This window comes from Oreochromis niloticus, linkage group LG23, assembly GCF_001858045.2.
Source record: "Oreochromis niloticus isolate F11D_XX linkage group LG23, O_niloticus_UMD_NMBU, whole genome shotgun sequence".
Lineage (NCBI taxonomy): Eukaryota > Metazoa > Chordata > Actinopteri > Cichliformes > Cichlidae > Oreochromis > Oreochromis niloticus.
The window spans coordinates 33,521,278-33,538,362 of NC_031986.2; the positions used below are offsets into that span (position 1 = coordinate 33,521,278).

Sequence of the window (17,085 nt, forward strand, 5' to 3'; positions counted from 1 at the left end):
AGCTGGATGTTTCTACGGCCACTTATAGAACTGTGATTCAGTTCACTGTTAATTCTAGAAAGCCGGAACCAGGAAAATTCTAATAGTTCTGACAATGAAGTGTTTATTGATCCATCTGACAAATCAAAAAGAAATTTGCATTGGAGTTTTAATTTAATTTGTCTTAAACTAAAACATGTATAAGTGAGGGTTTAAAAAAAAAAAAAATTACACTAATGATATAGAAGGTCTCAGAAAGTCGTATCAAATGCACACTTGGCATCACAGAGTTAAAGACATTAGAGCAAACCTGCAGCGGTAAACTGTGTACAACCCCAATTCCAAAAAGAAGTAAGAATGCTGTTTAAAATACAAATAAAAATGGGAGTTAAAAGGTTTGCAAATCTAATAAACCAATATTTATTAGTTTTGCATCTTTTATTTTCAAAATATAACGTAAAAGGATATCAAGTGTTTAAAGTGAGGTTACTATTTCATGAAAAATATTAGCATATTTAGAATTTGATGGCAGTAACATTTCAAAAAAGTTGTGACGGGGCAAAAAAAGAGAGCTGGGGGGAACATTTTGCAGCTAAAGATGTTAATTGGGAACAGGTCAGTGATATAATAAAAATTCTTAGAGAGGCAGAATTTCTCAGCAGTAAAGATGGGCAAAGGTTCACCATCCTGCAAAAAACTGCATCCACAAATTACACAATTTCAGAAAATGTAAAACATTTTGAATCTCTCTTCATCTATATTACATAAAAGCTGTGTGTCTGCAGCTTTTATGTGTGTGTGTGTGTGTGTGTGTGTGTGTGTGTGTGTGTGTGTGTGTGTGTGTATGTATGTATGTATATATATATATACCCCCTAGGCCAAATTATTAAGCGCTATAAAAATATCTCCTATCATCTCTATGCTGATGACATTCAACTACACTGTCAAAGGAATTTGCAAAGAAAAGCGTCTGGACTTCTTTAAGTTGCTTGAAGACGTTTCACCTCTCATCCGAGAAGCTTCTTCAGTTCTAAGGTCAAATGGCCGAGAGTCCCAGATTTAAACCCAGTGGGAGTATCCCCCCAATCCCAGTGGGAGTATCCCCCCAATCCCAGTGGGATACTCCCACTGGGTTTAAATCTGGGACTCTCGGCCATTTGACCTTAGAACTGAAGAAGCTTCTCGGATGAGAGGTGAAACGTCTTCAAGCAACTTAAAGAAGTCCAGACGCTTTTCTTTGCAAACTCCTTTGACTACGATGACCTGGATGACTGAGAACCTTCACAGACATTCAACTACACTGTTCCTTCAAAATTTCTGAGTTTTATAAATTGCCTAATTTAAGTAACTGCCTGACAGAAATCAACCAGTGGTTAAATGACAATTTCCTCCAACTAAACTCTGATAAAACAGAAACTCTAATTGTTGCTCCAGACCACATGGTCTCAGAAATTAGGCAGCATATCAGCTTCTTAGACCCTAATGTAAAATCGAGCCTCAGAAACCTCGGTGTCATCTTTGACAGCTCGATGTCGCTCGAGCAGCATTCTAAGCAGCTGGTCTGAAACTGTTTTTATCATTTACGGAGTATTTCAAAACTCAGACTAATGGTGTCAAAGCCCAAACTTGAGATGATTATTCATGCTTTTATTTCCTCCCGTTTAGACTACTGTAACAGTCTTTGTACTTGTTTTAGCAAATCAGCCTTAAATCGTCTTCAGACTGTGCAGAATGCTGCAGCACGTCTCTTAACAGGCACCAAGAGAAGATTACTCCAGTTTTAGCCTACCTTCACTGGTTGCCTGTAAGTTTTAGGTATCATTTTAAAATTTTAGTTCTAACCTTTAGGGCCCTACATGGTCAAGCTCCCCAATATTTATCTGACCTGCTGAAACCACATTCATCTTCTCGAGCTTGAAGGTCATTAGATCAGAGACTGCTGGTGATACCGCAAACTCGTTTTAAAACTCATGGTGATCGGGCCTTTCAGACAGTGGCCCCACGGTTGTGGAATTCTCTTCCACTGTCTCTACGCTGCACGGACTCCATTGATTCTTTTAAAAAACAGCTGAAGACATTTTTATTTAGAAAAGCATTCGATTAATTTCCTCTTATGTTGTTTTATTGTTTTACATTGCTGTTTTATTTGCTGTTACATTGTTTTATATTTCCATTTCTTGTGTTGTAAAGTACTTTGTGATTTTTATCTGTGAAAAGCGCTATATAAATAAATTTTACTTACTTACACATTTTTAATTACAATTTACAGTGTCCCACGGTTTTGGAATTGAATTGTAAACACAAACTATAATATATCAAACAACTTGTGTGTGTGCATTTTACTGTAGAGCCTATAGATGCATAATTCCATGCAGGGGTCAAAGAGGCAATTTTAATGTTTTATATTTCAAGTATTCCTCTGCACAGGCAGAATGTGGTGATTAGATGTATCCCACCCATTTGAGGCGACACAGTGCGGAACAAGGTTATTCTATAAATTGCTTTGCATCTAAAAAAGTCATTAACAAAGATGTATTTACATAAGAAGACAGGAAGGTTAGTGGAAGATGGCCCTGAACAGCTGAACCACTGCAGGCGGTTCAGAGCAGAGGTGTCATCCTGCTTCACATTTCAACTGTACATTCATTCCTGAGCCATTATTCAGCCCGGTGGCTGTCTCATTTGCATTCTGGCCACTTTAAACAGCGGGTAAACTGTGGCAGAATAATTCCTCGACATTAAGCCATGTGCATGTTTTCAATAATGAGTAATATTCCCATTTGTCCACATGATTTAAAAGCTGATGAGGAATTATTCCATTAGGAGAGTAAATGTGGTCAGCGTGACCTAACTTAACTTCTGTCAGACAAGACAGAATGAGAAATGATGGGATAATATTTAACTTTCTCCACAGTGTATTTTAAAAAGTAAATTTACACTGGTGCCTCAGATAAACCTACACTTATTTTGTCAAGCATTTTCCATGTCTACATGTCAAAACTGCAAACGGATTTTTAGAATACCCTTATCTTCAATTACCAAAAACCTCTATAAAAACCTCATGTTTGCACTTCTGCACTTGCTTTTAAATAGCTTGTAGCTTGCACTTTTTGCATTTAGAATATAGTAACTTTTAAACACAATTAATCACATTTTTGGTGAACAACAAAAGGACTTTGGTGAAACATTTCAAGTAGTTTTTGATGTTTGTCACTGTTTTTTAGGGAGAGCAATTTTCAAAAGCCAAACAACACAAAAGCTTAGGAGTTAGGTACTCACCATCATCTGTGATAACTCGTATACACTGAATGGAAAAAAACAACAACAAAAAAAAACAAAACAAACAAAAAAAAAAAACAACATTCCATAATGTTATGGCCTGTCGAGGGGTGGCCAGACCATAACATAAGGGTGATCCATCCCTGTGTGACCTCAAGCAGCACATCACACAATGAATACAATTTTGATGGTGATTTACTTACAGAGAGTGAATTTTAACAAAGCAAAAGGAACGGACTATAGCTTTGGGGTGGACCTAACGGCAAAACAACAAACAAAAGGGAGCTTATCTACAGAATGTACCAAACTTACCTATAAAGAGAATCAAAACAAATGACAATGACTTATCTCCCTAACTAACAAAAACATGAGAAAAAGGTAATCAAATAAAAAGGCAGTCCACCCCTACATGCTCCTGTATAAAGAAACAGCAGTCGGTTGAGGTGAGCCGAGGATGAATGACTGGCCGTCCATGGCGGTGTCATCATATACGTTGTCTCCAGGTAGTTAGCCAATCTGTACGTTCCGTCCCCTGGATGCACCAATCACGGAGAGGCACCTGCACACTCAAATTTGCATATCAGACAACATTACGACAGCAGTCGTAACAATAATGAGAAGGCTCAAAGCTGGCTGTTGTAACTGTCATGTGACTAAATGCAGAGTCATTTCATATGTGTGCTGCAGTGGCCTACATCCACTAACCACACTTCATAAAAATCTTTAAAAAAAAAAAACAAAACAAAAAAACCTTAAACAGAATAGATTGAATTAGTACGTGCAATACTAAATATATGCAATACAAAATCTGAGTTTGAGTTGTGACAGAATTTTGGTTTGTGTGGTGTCTCCTCCAGTTGTTACGAATGACCAAACATTTAACATGGAAGGAAGTAGGCAAGCTGCATTGCTGCTATGCTGGCTGTTTTTTGTTAAGCGTTGTACTTTAACCTCCTAAGACTCGAACTCTTTCATGGCATGCATTTTTAATTTTTCTTTGCTATTTTGGTTGATTGGGACCTGATGAATGTAAAAACAAAGAATTACCAGATTTTTTTTTACCTAATTTTTGTTTTTGAGAAAAATGAGATCAACATATAAGGAAATTCGTTTTAAATTTTGATAGAACAGTGGCAGTATAATGTCCTCGTAAGTGGACATCAGGCCCTTGTAGAGAAAAATTAGGTATTTTGGTCTAGACATCCCAAAATGTGATGTCCACATATGTGGACGCCCGGTCCTAGGAGGTTAATGGATGATAGTGCAGCACCTGTAACAAGCGAAGACAGCTTCCACCGTTCCACAGTTTTCTCTGGAACTCGAATGCCACACGCTGTCAGGACAGTTCACAATTGGTCAAAGTTTGTCCAATTTGAAGTTGGCCAGCACAAAAGAACCACATGCCCCCCCACAAAACTGAAATTTGATGGTTTACTCACACACAATGAGGGGAGCGGGGGTCTTTTCGCAGGTGCTCGAGCCTGGCTGCAGAGATTTGGTCCCATTTAGCCACAGAAGCAATAACGAGCTCCAACTCTTCCAGTTTATTGATAACACCTGGCTCCCAGGTGACATTGCAGTTAATCATAATAGTGTTAAATGGGATGAAGGTCACACCAAATTGGGAAAAACATTATTTTCATGCCTCTGTCTTTTTGTAGAGAGACATTGCCACATCCAAATGAGGTGGGCCATTTCCCAAACTGCCAACACAAAGTTGGAAACGCTTTCATCACGTGCTGCAGTATTCTTTTTTCTTACTGGACAGGAAATCAAAATCTTGCTGGTTAAAGTGAAAGATGAACATCTTTTATTCTGTACTTTATATTGAATGAAATGATCATGTGGAGTCCATTTGTAATGCACATCAGCACCTTTAAATTTAACATGAGTATGTACAGTATCTCTACATCAGCAGCCTTAATATAGCTGCTCCTCCGAGGCATTTGAGGTGAAAGACCCATTTTCTTCACAGCAACACCTGCTGTAATGACTGGAAGCAGCTGCGAGCAGCAGGGAGGGGAAGTGTGATCGATACTCCTTCAGCATAGTTAAAATTACCTCTAATGTGAAATTATACAAAACACTCAAAGCTAGAAATGCTGATGTGTAAGGGTTACGTCTCTCCCTCCACCTGCAGCTGACTGTTTCCAGATGTGATTCAGCTCATATTAAGTTTCATTGTTTGATCTACAGCTCTTTTCTTTCACTGGTCATTAAGTGCTGGATATTATTTAGCTTTTTTTCCCCTGAGCACCGCACAATTAAAGGTCATGAGTACCCAGTGGTTCTCTTGATTATGGACTTCCTTCTAATTGGTGAGCTATTCAAACTGGTGCAGAGACTGGGTAAAAGGTCAAATGCATCTCCGGCGGTGGCAGCAGAATAAAAAGATGTAGGTTGCTGGAGGAGGGCAGGCTATCATTAATTTCATTATGCTTCACTTCTTTGTCTGTATTGTTACCAGAGAGGACCGTAAGAACTCAACTGTTGCTGAGGAGAATTTGAGCTTTGCGTACCGCAGATCGCACGAGGACAACTAATCATTGCTCATCTACATAATTTCTATGTTTTCTTGTCACAACATGGATAGTTACTGTATCTTCTGAATAACAGTCAATTGTTAGCTTGATTAAATTGCATCCTATGTGCAATTAATGTAATAGTGATGTGGTTCTTTAATCACGTTGTGTCTTAAAAAACTTTTTGTTTTAACTTAGGTTTTAAAAATTAAACTACTGAGTTAATGTCTAAGCATCATCGGCAGACCAAGAAAACCTCCACAACTCCATGAGTGCTGCTACCATAGAGTGCAGGATTTCAGCATACCAAGTGAAGTCGTGCTTGCTTATAAGAGCAACACCAGGCCGAACTGTACATTGAGAACATATATTTACTCATGAGAAATGCAGGAAGAGGCTTTTCACTGCCACTTTACACTTTCAGGTGCTAAAACCACCACAAATACCAGGAAGTGTCATAACAGTATATTTGTTTGGTTTTAAATCCTGAAAAAAAGACTTTATATCAACAGCATCATCGGCTCTTCAGTGGTATGCTACTGGATTCATTTTCACATTTTCCTCCCTGCTTAAATGGAAGACTGTAACTTGCATATAAGCTTTTTGATGATAACTCTTGGCAGAGTTAGTAAGTAGTTTTAATATTAGGAGAGAATTTAAAAACCTACGTGAGATAAGATTCAGATAATGTATTTGAGAGTTAGATAAGAGGTAGAGTGAGTGAAGACTAAAAATATAAATAAGTGAGAGAATGTCAGAGGCTCAGTTTTCACTTTACCATGAAAATTCGAAAATAATTTGACTAAGAAGAAATAATGGCTACAAAATGATGGTGGTATCAAATGTAGGTAAAAGGAGACCTGTGATTTGCTCTAACCTGTACTGAGCAGCCACATATTGCACTTGGTGATATGGAGCCTTGACAATTTACCCAGAATGCACTTTTTGTACTTTTCTCCAGTAAAATATTAGAAAACACTCAGTTTCAAATGTATTTTTCATTCCTAAATTTTTTTCATTTTTCATGTTGATATCACCTTATGAAACTCTCAGGGTTAAAAAATGCAGAAAAATGTGTGAATGTGAGTTTGAATGGTGGTCTCTCTCTGTGTCAGCCCTGACATACATTGGGAACCTGTCCAGAGTCTACCCCACCTTTTGCCCAGTGGCAGCTGGGATACGCTCCACCCTGAAATAAATGGATGGATGGATGGATGGATGGATGGATGGACAGCCATGGAGGGGTTTTTTGTGGTTTAAGATGAATGCTATTCAACTGTTCTTCTTTTAAAGACTCCACAGAGTCAGCTAAATGGAGCTGGAGTGGTAAATTGTTCTTGAGTCTTGATGCTGCAGACTGAAGAGCTCTGTCCATCCTAGTCTTCAGGCTTGAATGAAGGACAACTAATAGATTTTAAGTATTTTAGTGAATACAATGAGCAGCAGTGTGTTTAACAATATGATTTTTTTTTTTTCACAGGTCTCCTGGTTAACACAGGCGTGTTATCCAGAGGCCTGGTATCAGCTGTCTCATTCTCATTTACATATTTCACATTAATTGTAGTAAATTATCATTTTATTCAGAAAATTCAAATTGATAATAAATAATGCAACATTGGAAAGGTCAGACCAATGATGGAATAAGCATCACTGGTCACATATAGCCAAGTGAATAAGTAAAATGATAGACGCTCCCCCTGGTGAAAGTGACACATGATTGATGGTATCAGACCAGGGGTGGGCAATCTCAGTCCACAAGGGCCGGTGTCCCTGCAGGTTTTAGATCTCACCTTGGGTCAACACACCTGAATCACATGATTAGTTCGTTACCAGGCCTCTGGAGAACTTCAGGACATGTTAAGGAGCTAATTTAGCCATTTAAATCAGCTTTGTTGGTTCGAGGACACATCTAAAACCTGCAGGGACACCGGCCCTCGTGGACTGAGATTGCCCACCCTTGGTATAGACTCATGTGTTTCTGACACACATAATACTCCTATAGTCATTCACAAAGAGAAAATCAATAATCCTGGTTAGCAGGTGACATCCTTTTTTCTCCCCATAGCCACAGAACAGCAGTAGTATTTTATTTTTTAATAGTTTGGATTATAATATGGCAAAAAAAAAAAAGATGTGTTGTTTGGTTTTGTTTTTCTAGGAATATCAAATTGACATCATCTTTGCCCAGACGTGGACAGACAGTCGCCTCAGATACAACAGCACAATGAAAATACTGACTCTGAACAGCAACATGGTTGGACTTATTTGGCTACCTGACACCATCTTCAGAAACTCCAAGACTGCAGATTCCCACTGGATTACAATGCCTAACCAGCTGCTCAGGATATGGAACGATGGGAAGATACTTTATACCTTAAGGTAAAGACAGAACTCAACACAGACATCTGTTCATGTTTTACTGAAATACAACACAGTCAGAAGATATGCAGAATTGTCCCTCAGCGTACCCGGACAAATATGGAGACACAGTCAGAGAGTGTAAGGAACCCTTTAGTCCTGTGAATTGACCTGACCCCCAAAGTCCAATTCAGTGTCCAGACACGAGAAAGCGTACCATGCCCTAAAAATGTAGTGCGATCACTAACCACCGACGCTTCTTGACTTCCAACTGCATCTGTGAAAATCGTGCCCCAGTTACATGCATACAAAGATGAACTTCCCTGTACTTAACCCATACATTCTTCAGTTAATTTTTGTAGCCGCTTATTAAACTTGGGGGTGGAGCATATCCTTACTGTCCAGACGGGGTACATCCTAGACAGGTTGCCACTTTGCTACAGTGTGTCTACATAAATAGCTCAGGAGGGTAGAAAAGGTCATCTACTAATCGAAAGGTTAGTGGTTTGATGCTCCAATCTGCATGCCAAAGTATCCTTGGGCACGATAGTGTACCTCAAGTTGCTTTCTGATATGTGAGTGTTAGCTAGAAAGCACTTTGGTGTAGAAACAAGTGCTTCAATGTATGTGTGTGAATGGGTGATTGAGGCATGTTCTGTTCAGCACTTTGAGTACTCAAGCAGAGTAGAAATGGACTGTATAAAGCTCAGTCTATTTAGCCCATGCAGGCACAGGGAGAACATGCAAACTCCACACCCAGCTAATTATTAGGCTGCTGCAAGGTGATGGTACCAACCACCGAATCACCATGCATTACCCCTGTAAATACAAACCAGAAGAAATGCTTTTGAAGTTTGAAACTGAAAACTTTGAAAAGTATTTAGACCATTACTGCTGGACTTTGTAGAGCAGTTAAAGCATTGAGTCAAAGTTTGCACACCTGAATTTGTTTCCATCTTCAGGTAGTCTGTGCATTTTAAGTCTGGGCTTTTTGCTGGGCCACTCTAGTACAGAGATTCTCATTCTTTTGTGTTCTTTTGCCTCTATGCTTCTCAGCATGGTTTAATTGTATATGCATAAACTTGTATATCCACAAAGTAAGCATGAGGTGCCATAAATAGCATATGGCATACGCAAATTCTTACATCTGTCCCCATATTTGCTAATTTCTTAGTTCTGTTTGTTTTAATACTGGACACATAAACATAATTTAGCAATATAGTATTATGTACACAAATAGTTAAAGTATAACATTTGGGAAAAATAGATTTATTTGTGCTTACAAATACAATTTGAAATGTATGTTGTATCATTTGCCCCATTTAAGCTTGTGATACATGTGCTCTCTATAAGGGACTTTGTATTCTCACTGTCCTCATTCATCCTGTAATTTGAGCCAGTTTCAGTGTGTTTAGGTGGGACTGATGTGCCACCAAATATCACTTCCCTCATTACAGGAAGAAATGCGGCAGTGTGGGCTTTATTCTTTCAGTTGTTAAGATAATGTTACTGTTCTTACTGCTAATTTTGCTTGAGTTAGCAGGAAGAGGCGTTAAGTGATCAGATGTTTCGTCTTCAGTATGTGGTGGCATTTTATTTTATTGCGCTCATCTGGCTGAACAGCATTAACAGCAATGCAACACAAATGTCCTCTGTCTGCTTTTAACTCCTTGGAAGAACATAACATTTTCCCCAGTCCAGAAAATTGCCTGCATAAAACCTGCACATTAATCCTCTGCATAAACGTGGGATTTCTGTTTGTACAAAGTAAAATAACTAAAATAACCCTGTGACATCATACCTTCTAAGTGATCAGCAATAATAAGTACCATAAATGTACCATAAATTGGCTATTTTGGATCATTAATAGATTGATGTTTTTTCCTTGGGGTGGCTCTTTGGACATTAAGGTGGAGTAAACATCTGATATTATGTACCCTATTTACTATTAACCAGCATATTAACTTTTTTTCCACATGATTTTTGTAATTACTTTTCTGGATCTTGATGTTTACTGTGCCGTGTCGCCCTTGAGCCAGCAACATCCATTCATTTCATCTTGTAAGGAAATTTAGCGGCCTTATTCAGTAATAAAATGAAGGCAGCACCATTTGGGATGGAAACATTCTCCAAACAGAGCAGTGCAAGAGCAATTAGCCCCTGTCTTCAACAATTGTAAGTGCAAATTGGCTGCTTGAGATATAAGACCAATTTACAGAGGCATCCACCCTCGTGCCCTCGAGCACTCTTTGTAATTGCAGCACTTCACATTTATAATAAAATGCTCCTTCGCTAATAAGCATCTCTCGACTGTCCTCGGTCTTTTTGGAGCCGCCCTTATGTTTGACATCTTCACATTTTTTAATTGACATTTTCTGTTGAGGCAACTGTATTGCAAAGTATTCCACGTGTAGTGTCTTTAAAGGCTATCAGACTTTTTTTTATTCACACAGAGTAGTAAATCCAACAAAGAAGTAGCAGCATTTCAATGTACAAGTCAAGCCATAAACAAAGATTGGTCCTCATGAAGCTCTATTGACTATTCAGAAGCGTGCAAACTTTGAGGAGTAATATCCGCTGATGGCATGAGAGAAAGACTATGAAATGTCATTTGGTATTAATTGTGCACTGGCTTGGCTGGAGTAAACAGAGATGACATTTTGTGATATCCATGCCTCTCCCACATGCATCGTATTGTCCCAGTTCCATGCCTTAATGAGGCTGAAAGATCATACCAGAGTCACTCTGCAAAGATCTTTCTCTCTGCTTTTCTTCGCTTTTTACCGTCTTTTTGTTAATGTGACACCTGTAATCTACACGTACAGAGCATTGCTTCTATCTTTCACTGTAACTAAATTGGGAAAGCCATTTTGGAATAATTAATATAATCCTTTAAGATTTTTTTCTCCTTATTTTAATGGTTGATTACTCAGTCACGTGGTTTGATGTGTGAATAGAGCCAGTTCCATTATGTAAAAGAGGTCAAGGCATCCTCATCACTTCCTGTAGCCCCTTTTTTCAGTGAAATAAGATATGCCATTTGCTCTTTTTGGTTTTGGCTTTTTAAAAATTATTTTTAATTATATCTCAGTACAGCTTTACCCCTTTCTAAGATTATTTTATGTCAAAGTGCATACAATCACATAGATCTGGGGAGAGGGATACAGCAACCTAAATGAGTGTCTTTTGAGTTTTATAAATCCATTAAAGGACAATAAAGGCTGTCAAAGACTAGTGCACAGTCAGCCAGAGAAAGCCATGAAAACTATATAAAACTATGCACATTCACCTGTGTCACTAAAAAAGATCTAAGCCATCGGTACCCTCTTGCTGTGTCCTGTCATGTGTGGCAGTGGGACATTTGCATTGGCTTTTGGGTCCTGTGGAACATGGAGTAGAGTTAGATGGACTATTCTCAGAGAGATATGTTACTGCCCATTAATCTGGAATGGGCAGTAACAATGAGCAGTACAATGAGAAAGATTATTTATAAATGAAAAACATCCAAGGCAGTGGATGTCGCAGTAAATTCACCCCAAGGTCAGACCGTGAAATCCTTGGAAACTGGAGGGAAAAAAAAAAGTGCTACATCTGAGACTCTACAGGCTTCAGTTAACATGTTAAATTTTAAAGTTCATAACAGTACAATTAAAAAAAGACTGAACAAGTATGGTTTGTTTGAAAGGAGAGAGAAGATGTCTCTTTCCTCTAAAACGAATGTGGCACCACGGAAAGGTTTGAAAAGACTTCTGGCACAACGTCCTTTGGACAGAGGAGACCAAAAACAGGGATGTCCTTCCAGAATACACAAACCAAAACAGGACATTAGAACTGACACCTCGTACTGTCAGCATGGTGGTGGAGGGCTGATGATAGGGGCTAGGTTTTATAATTTACATTTTAAAATTTGCCTCCACTAATACACAATGACTGGTGAAAGGAATATAATGTTTCGTCTATTGTATCGGTTGTCTACCCTGAAACGGTGACCTTTGCCCCAAAGGTGAACAGACAAAATGATAGATTAACGAGTCCAGCGTGGCATCTTCAGATGTTATTCAGTCTCAGTTGCAATCACAGAATTGTCAAGTTTTTCATTGTAAAGTAACTTAAAGAATTAATGACTGAAATACTTTAGTCAGTTCAACAGCAAAACAGAGTTAGAGCTTCGCTTCCAGGATCTGAAACACATAAGTGAGATGTGGGCTAACCTGCTGACCGAAAATAAGAAACATCTGACCGCTGTGCAGGCCAACAAGAGTTTATCCACCAAGTACAAAGTCTTGCTAGGAGATCGAATACTTATTTCACCCAATGGCATGCAAATTAATATGCAACTTTTATAATATTTGTTTTTGTTTGGTTTTAGTCTTTTTTTTGTCTCTCAAATGAAGTGAAACTACCATAAAAGAGTCTGTTCATTTCTTTGTAAGTGAGCAAACTTAGAGATTCAGCCCTGGATCAAATAATAATTTTCCCTAGTCCAAATTTCAAATTTATATTACTGGGATTAATCTGAAGCAAGCAATGTGCAGGCAAAAGAGCAAATTTTTAAAAAAAAACAAAAAAAAAACCCACCCCCAAAACAAACAGTGCAATCAAACTCCCAGAGGCACAGGCTGAAGCAAGGGTTTAAGGAATGGGCAATGTCTACACAGAAGGAAAATCTGAAGATCTGTTTTAACAAAGCTGGAAAGCTTAACTGCAAAGAGTAACGAGGCATTCAGCTTGTATAGCTGGACAAGGTGGGGCAGAAATCTCATAGGAAACTAAACCAAAACTGGAAGTAAAATCCAATAAAATGCATAAAACTAACATGGAGTGCTCTTTATGCTTGAGGCCTAAAAAGGATTTGAGAACATTTTAGAGATTTTGTAAATCATTAAAAGAGTATGTGAACAAACAAAATACTTTCTTTCTTCTTTCACTTTCTATCTAGTAAAAAAAATCCCTCAATATTAACATTATGTTACACAAATGTTTTGTTTCATGGGCAATGTTTTCTTTGGGTAGAAATGACCATGGAAGGACATAAAGAAGCATTTTATATGGGTTATAAAAGACGAGCTGAAACTGAAATAGTAGCTTCTTTGCCGTTGCCAGTCCCCGCGTGTGCAGTAGCTTTGTGATTTAGACATTTCTCACACTAGAAGCTGCATCACACTAGCTGATTATCATACTTGAATCCCTAATATGTAGCTGCGTGGACGCTTTTATAGCTAAGTGATTGTTCCTCCTTTCACATTCCACCGATTCCATCGAGATCATACTTTGAAAACCTGAATATGAATTTACACCATCTGGAGCAAAGCAGAAGAGGTTCATTACAAAAAAATCTTGTTCTCTTTGCAGGTTGACCATAAATGCAGAGTGCCAGCTGCAGCTGCACAACTTTCCAATGGATGAACATTCATGTCCGCTCATCTTCTCCAGCTGTGAGTACACTGTGTTCAGTGCAGTGTTCATCTTCTCCTGTATCTTCCATGTTTATGACAGGTACAGGATGTATTTTACTCCTCTGCATTTTCAAATTATGTGCATTGTTTCACCATGAGCAGAGAACTATAGGGGTCACACAGGATCCATATGATCCTGTTTTGTATACTGGGATATATTAACATGTGTTAATACATAAATTGAACAAACACGGAGAACAATTAAGACCAAAACAAAAAAAGTTTAGGAGAACAGCTGGAAAACAACCCGCACAGAAATGATGTTTTTATTTAGGGTCTGCTGGTGTTAGGTATAACAAAGACCTTTACATGTCTGCATCCAGTGGCCTATTGCGTTAAATCTTCCTGTACATATCACCTTTCCAAAAAGCAGTTGTTCTGTTCAGTTAGTAGTTTCGTTTTGGGGCATTTATTTCTTACAGTTAATGTAAAGGATGTAGTTTACTTCAAGGAAGAACCATAAAACTACCAAACTAATCGTTTGGTGGTTCGAACCTTGGCAGCTCCAGTCTATATGCCAAAGTATCGTTGGGTAAGAAACTGACTTCAATGATGTGTTCATTGAAGTGTGAATATTAGATAGAAAGCACTTAGGTGTAGGAAAAAGAGCTTGTGTTGATGGGTAAATGAGGCAAGTTGTATAAAGTGCTTTGAGAGGCATTATATAAGAACCAGAATGTGGGAACATTCCTGACTCTACAAATGCTTTAAAACTTTGGCAGAGCAGATGCGTCCGTCCACCTGGAAAAACTGTATTAACTGATTACTCTGTGTGTGTGAAAGAGATTATGAAGACCCATGTCACATGTCCCAGAATTGTTGCGCAGTTGTCCAAACGGTTACCACAACTCTTTAATTTAATTAGGTATTTCTGAGAGGCAGCAGGTTTTATCCTCAGCTTTTCATGTGGTTATAAGTAGTCATGGCAACATTTGAGCAACATCCCTTTGGGTAAGCTCATACAGAAGTGCCTGGACATTTTAAAGAAAATAAGCATGCCATAAAGCAGGGCAGGGCCAAAAATAACAGTTCATCCGAGAGTCCATTTGCGGCTGGCTTAAAAGTGAGTAAGTCCCCATACACTCCCACGTTGAAAGGTCCAACAGTTCATGAACATAGCTAACCAGTGTTAGCTGATTATTTAGCATAACTGAGTCATTTCTGTCCTCAAAAGACAGAAAATCACTAGAAAGCATCACAGATCAAATAAACCATGGATCACAAAGGGGATAGAAGATGCATGTAAAAAAGAAAAATAATCCATATAAGAGATTCATAAAACAGAGACAAAAGATGCTGAAATAAAGTACAAGTTATATAAAAATAGATTAGTAAATATTATAAGAACAAGTAAGAAAGAATATTACCACAAATTATTGGAGCAAAGTAGAAGTAACACACAAGAAACATGGAGGATATTAAATAGTATAATCAAAAAGGGCTCAAAAAATAAGAATTATCCAGACTATTTTAAAAAAGATAAAGATATTGTGCTTGATAAAACTAAAGACATTGCAAATGAATTTAATGATTTCTTTGTAAATGTTGGATTTAATTTAGCAAAAGAAATTCCTGAGTCAAGAAATAATAACGACCTAAATAAACATATTACTCAGAATGTGTCCTCCATGTTTATTGGTGCTGCAACTCATAGAGAAATAATTAACATTGTGAAGACATTTAAAAATAAAAAGTCCACTGACTGTTTTGGTATTGACATGATATTAGTTAAAAGTATTATAGAATATATAGTGCAACCTTTCGCATACATTTGTAATCTGTCCTTTCGAACTGGTGTGTTTCCCTCACAAATGAAAATAGCAAAAGTTATTCCAATTCATAAAAACGGAGAGAGCTGTCAGTTTACCAATTACAGGCCAATATCACTACTCCCACAGTTCTCAAAAATTTTAGAAAAGTTATTTGTTAATAGACTTGATAAATATATGGAGAAGCATAATCTCCTAAGTGATAACCAATATGGCTTTAGAGTGAAAAGGTCCACTTCGATGGCAGTGATGGATATCTAATGCTATAGATAATAAGGAATATACTGTTGGTGTTTTTATAGACTTAAAAAAGGCGTTTGATACAATTGATCATTCTATATTAATGAATAAACTAGAGAGATATGTCATAAGAGGGATAGCATATAAGTGGATGAAAAGTTACCTGGATGACAGATATCAATATGTCGAAATCAATCATGTAAAATCTAATCAGTTGAAGGTAACTTGTGGTGTTCCTCAGGGCTCTGTGCTGGGCCCTAAATTATTCATATTATATATAAATGACATATGTAGTGTTTCCAAACTGTTAAAATGTGTATTGTTTGCTGTATTGCTCAGGTAAAAACCTAGAACAGCTTCTGACTACAGTGGAAAAGGAGTTAAATATATTAAAAAACTGGTTTGATGTAAATAAGTTATCGTTAAATATAAAGAAAACAAAATTGATTATTTTTGGTACTAGAGAAATGAAAAATGTATCTAAAATCAGGGTTAATGGAATTGAAATTGAAAGAGTGTACGAAATTAAATTTCTTGGAGTGATAATTGATGATAAGCTGAGTTGGAAGTCTCATATAAACCATGTGAAAACAAAAATGTCAAAAACCATTGCTATTCTCTACAAAACAAAGCATGTCCTGAACAAGAAATCATTATACACACTTTATTGTACTCTGTTGCTTCCATATATGACTTATTGTCTGGAGATATGGGGTAATGCATATAAAACAAATACTCTTCCTATTTTCAAGTTACAAAAAAGAGCTATAAGAATTATAAATCAATCAAACTATATAGAACCAACTAACATTTTGTTTATTAATCTGAATACCCTGAAATTTTATGATTTAGTTGAATATAAAATGGCACAGATAATGTATAAAGCACAAAATAACTTGCTTTGCCGCAGTACTCAGAAGCTGTTTAAAGTCAGAGAGAGTCAATATGACTTAAGGGGAACAGATTTCTTTAAAAAAAAAAAAACAAGATAAGGACAAACATAAAGCAGAGATGTGTTTCTGTTAGAGGAGTTAACCTGTGGAATAGTTATGACAGTGATTTAAAAAGGTGTAGTTCATTTTCCTTGTTTAAAAACATGTTTAAAAATAGAGTATTAGAAAAATATAAAAATCAAGAATCAAAAGAGCAAAAATAATAATACTGAAACTCTTGATTGTTTTGCTTTGATGTAGTTTGTTAAAAGGGTTGGCATAATAAGCAAATGCTTCAGCCAATACATTTTGATTAGCCTTGTCTCATGCTTTCTTGCTTTGTGGTAATCTTTATTCTGTATTCACTGAGATATTTGAATGCTAATCAATAAAATCAAATCAGAAAATACTAAAACCGATGCTTTGAAACTGGCAACCAGAGGGGATGTCACAGTGGCTACATCCATATTTCATTACAGTCTGTGTTTGTTTGTTTCTTTGGTGGCTTTTAAACATCTGTTACTTGTAGCAGATCACCCAGTACAGATGT

The 17,085-nt window shown here is 37.3% G+C and overlaps 1 protein-coding gene and 1 long non-coding RNA gene across 8 annotated transcripts in view; one reads left to right on the forward strand and one right to left on the reverse strand.

The window, feature by feature from the left end:
- The window catches only part of gabrg3 (gamma-aminobutyric acid type A receptor subunit gamma3), a 79,470-nt gene that overhangs the window by 43,454 nt on the left and 18,931 nt on the right, over positions 1-17,085 (forward strand). For all 7 annotated transcript variants that reach the window (XM_025903045.1, XM_025903046.1, XM_025903047.1 and 4 more), the window contains 2 exons: positions 7,939-8,159; positions 13,491-13,573. In XM_025903045.1, the coding sequence (XP_025758830.1) occupies positions 7,939-8,159; positions 13,491-13,573 (304 nt within the window). The remainder of the gene's footprint in view (positions 1-7,938; positions 8,160-13,490; positions 13,574-17,085) is intronic.
- LOC109196866 (uncharacterized) lies at positions 2,142-4,778 on the reverse strand. The gene is made up of 3 exons (XR_002058205.2): positions 4,698-4,778; positions 4,529-4,591; positions 2,142-3,817 (listed from the first exon to the last, which is right to left on the reverse strand). It is a non-coding gene; the product is annotated as an uncharacterized LOC109196866 (long non-coding RNA).